Below are 2,599 nucleotides of genomic sequence, written 5' to 3'. Positions count from 1 at the left end.
TGCTGAAGGGCTGCTGCCTTTTTGACAATAGCTTCTGAATGCTTTTGAATTGACAGCCCAAAACAATGGTCTGAAATAGTGAGGCTGACAACCAAGCTGTCTCCTCCTGCGTTTCTGGGTGGAGGAGGAGAAGGCAGAAATCCAAACACAAGATCTGCTGTTTGTGCTGATGATCAGTGTCTCCAGACTACGTAAGAGAGCTCTTGAAAACTGTTAAAAAGTAATTCTGAGAGAAATGTCTGTTCTGGCTCTCAAACCATACTTTTATGTAGTGATTTCCTGTAATTGCTAGCTGGAATAATAATAATAATAAAGAAAAATCAATAACTGTGCCATGCATTCGCACTTCAGACCAACCAAGCCAAAAAAATAACGAGGTTTGATCTTGAAAGACTTCTATTAACTGTTGATATATCAAATGCCATTTTTTTTTTCTGTCTCATTTTCAAAACACAGCCTTGGATGCTAATTTATATTCTGGAGTTTCATGAGAGCCAGAATTGGCCCTTCTGCTATGCTCACAAAGCCAGATACCTGAAGGAGCAAAACAAATGGCTGCAGAGATGTAGGTAAAACAGGGAAAGGGGCAGACAAGGCAGCTGCATTCCTCCTCGGGAAGACACTTCACTTTGGAGGAGTCCAAAAAGGGGGTTCTCCATACTGAGAAGGCTCCCTGTCCTGAGCAAAGCCCTGTCACCTTCGCGTGACACTTCTCAACCATTTCTATATTCTGAAGATGAGGAAGGAATGCTGTAAAGACAGATGGCTGAGGACTTTGGACTGGGAGTTTGACATAGGTCGTACTTCACTTTCTTTCTGTATCATGGAGGGCTTTACTATCTCTCAAAAATATTTGTCTTTACAAAACTGCTTCTATTGTTCCTCCCTTGTGCAGAAGGCCAATTGCTGCATTCTTTCATGCTCATGTTCTGAAGGTTCCCGTTTTCCAGCACTGCTAGGATTTTATAAGTACAGCTCAGAAAATGGCCAAGCCTACAACAGGGGCAACAAATGTGTCCTAGTGTCCTTGTCCTAGTGACAAGCTTCATGATCGAAGATGTCTGCCCAACTCTGCAAACCTTAATTCAAAGGATGTTCTGGAGTTCAGCGGTGCTGCAGATAACCCTGGCTGTGGCCTTACAGCTCTCTGAAGAGGCAACAACCCAGGCTCTTCCTACTTCCTGACACCCACCTTGCAATCTACAACTTCACATGGACATCTGCTGAAATCTGGTAAAGATCAGACTTGGCTGGGTGGAGTTTTACCTCCCTTACCTCAGGCTTCCCTGATTGCTTTTCCTCCCAAAGAGCTCACCAACAAAATACACAGGAAGCAAGCAGGTATTATAATAATACTCTAACTTCAACACAAGGAATGCAGACAAGTGTCACGATGGCACAGAAAAGTTTCTAGATGTATTGCAAAGCTCAGCAAGGCAACCCAGCAGTGCTAACCTCCCCCAACTTTAAAGTATGGGGTTTTTAATGAAGTTATTTTAAAGGATTTCTTTTGTTTCTGCTCACAGTGAGCGTCCAGATAAATGTGCTGAATTCCAATGTAAGAAACAAAAGCTCATGCCTCCAAGGTTGAGAGAACCATCTTCAGCGAGTCTGCAAGATGGAGTCTGGCAGCGATGCTCCATCATCTGTTAGTACAATTTTTGCGGAGGGCAAAGCTGGCTCCTCCCTGGAAGAACTAAGACTGTATTAGAACTGTAAGTCCTTGATAGGAACTTCTCACTCTACCTTAATTCCAGCCTCCCCAGCGAGGGGAAGAAGGATTTGCACAACTGCAAGGTGAAAATATTCCAGAGAATTTTCTAAAAGTTCATGTGGAGAGGACACCTGACAGAGGAATTGCATGCTTCTCGTCTCTCTCAAACACTGTCCCCCCACCTCTTCCACCCTTCCCCACCAAACACCCCAGTTCCAGGTCCACTTCTGACCTCCACGAAGGGAGAGGCTGGAAACAGCTGTTCAGACAGCACTTAGTCCTGCTCAGATGTCAACTGGGAGATCCCCTTTGCCCCCACAGTCAGCCCTCAAGCAGAAGACCAGCTCTTTCCCCTCTCCAAGCCCTCCCTGAGGCACAGAACTGCCCTTCACACAGCCCTCGGGAAGCTACAATTACCTGTGTGTTCTGAAAGCTCTTCCCTTAAATCTGCCAATGAAGTGAGTGAAAATGTTTAGTCAAAAATCCTTCCCAAGACAGCTTTTCATGTCAGTTTTTTTTCTAAAAAAACCCACCACTGTAGTCAGCTGTGTGTTTTGTTTTAGCAGCAGTGAGAGATGATCTTCAAATAAAAACCCCAGTTTCACCCTCTTGGCACAGACATGGTGAACCACTGTCAACTAAAGCCCTCATCAAGAAAGGGCAGGTTCCCCCACCTCCTGACCCAGGACAATCAAAGAGATTCACCAACCAATTTGAATGCTCTTGCCGGGGCTGCCTGCGAATTAGTTTCTTCCAAGTACTTCTCCCATGAGAAGGCTTCAGAATCACTGTATCCTGAAAAAAACAGAGAATTAACATTTCAATAAGAAAACCCCACAGTTATTGTTAGGAACAAGAGAAGAGCAGTTGTCCAACACCCAGCTG

At 44.7% G+C, this 2,599-nt stretch overlaps 1 protein-coding gene across 1 annotated transcript in view; it reads right to left on the bottom strand.

Moving 5' to 3' along the window:
* Nucleotides 1-2,599, bottom strand: part of LOC104497003 (lethal(3)malignant brain tumor-like protein 3) — a gene marked incomplete at its 5' end in the record, with an annotated part of 26,167 nt that overhangs the window by 17,242 nt on the left and 6,326 nt on the right. The window contains one exon of the mRNA XM_010140210.1: nucleotides 2,424-2,509. Coding sequence (XP_010138512.1) covers nucleotides 2,424-2,509 — 86 coding nt within the window. The remainder of the gene's footprint in view (nucleotides 1-2,423; nucleotides 2,510-2,599) is intronic.

Source organism: Buceros rhinoceros, unplaced genomic scaffold, assembly GCF_000710305.1.
Source record: "Buceros rhinoceros silvestris isolate BGI_N320 unplaced genomic scaffold, ASM71030v1 scaffold9127, whole genome shotgun sequence".
Classification (NCBI taxonomy): Eukaryota; Metazoa; Chordata; class Aves; order Bucerotiformes; family Bucerotidae; genus Buceros; species Buceros rhinoceros.
This window is presented reverse-complemented; position numbering and strand designations above follow the sequence as displayed.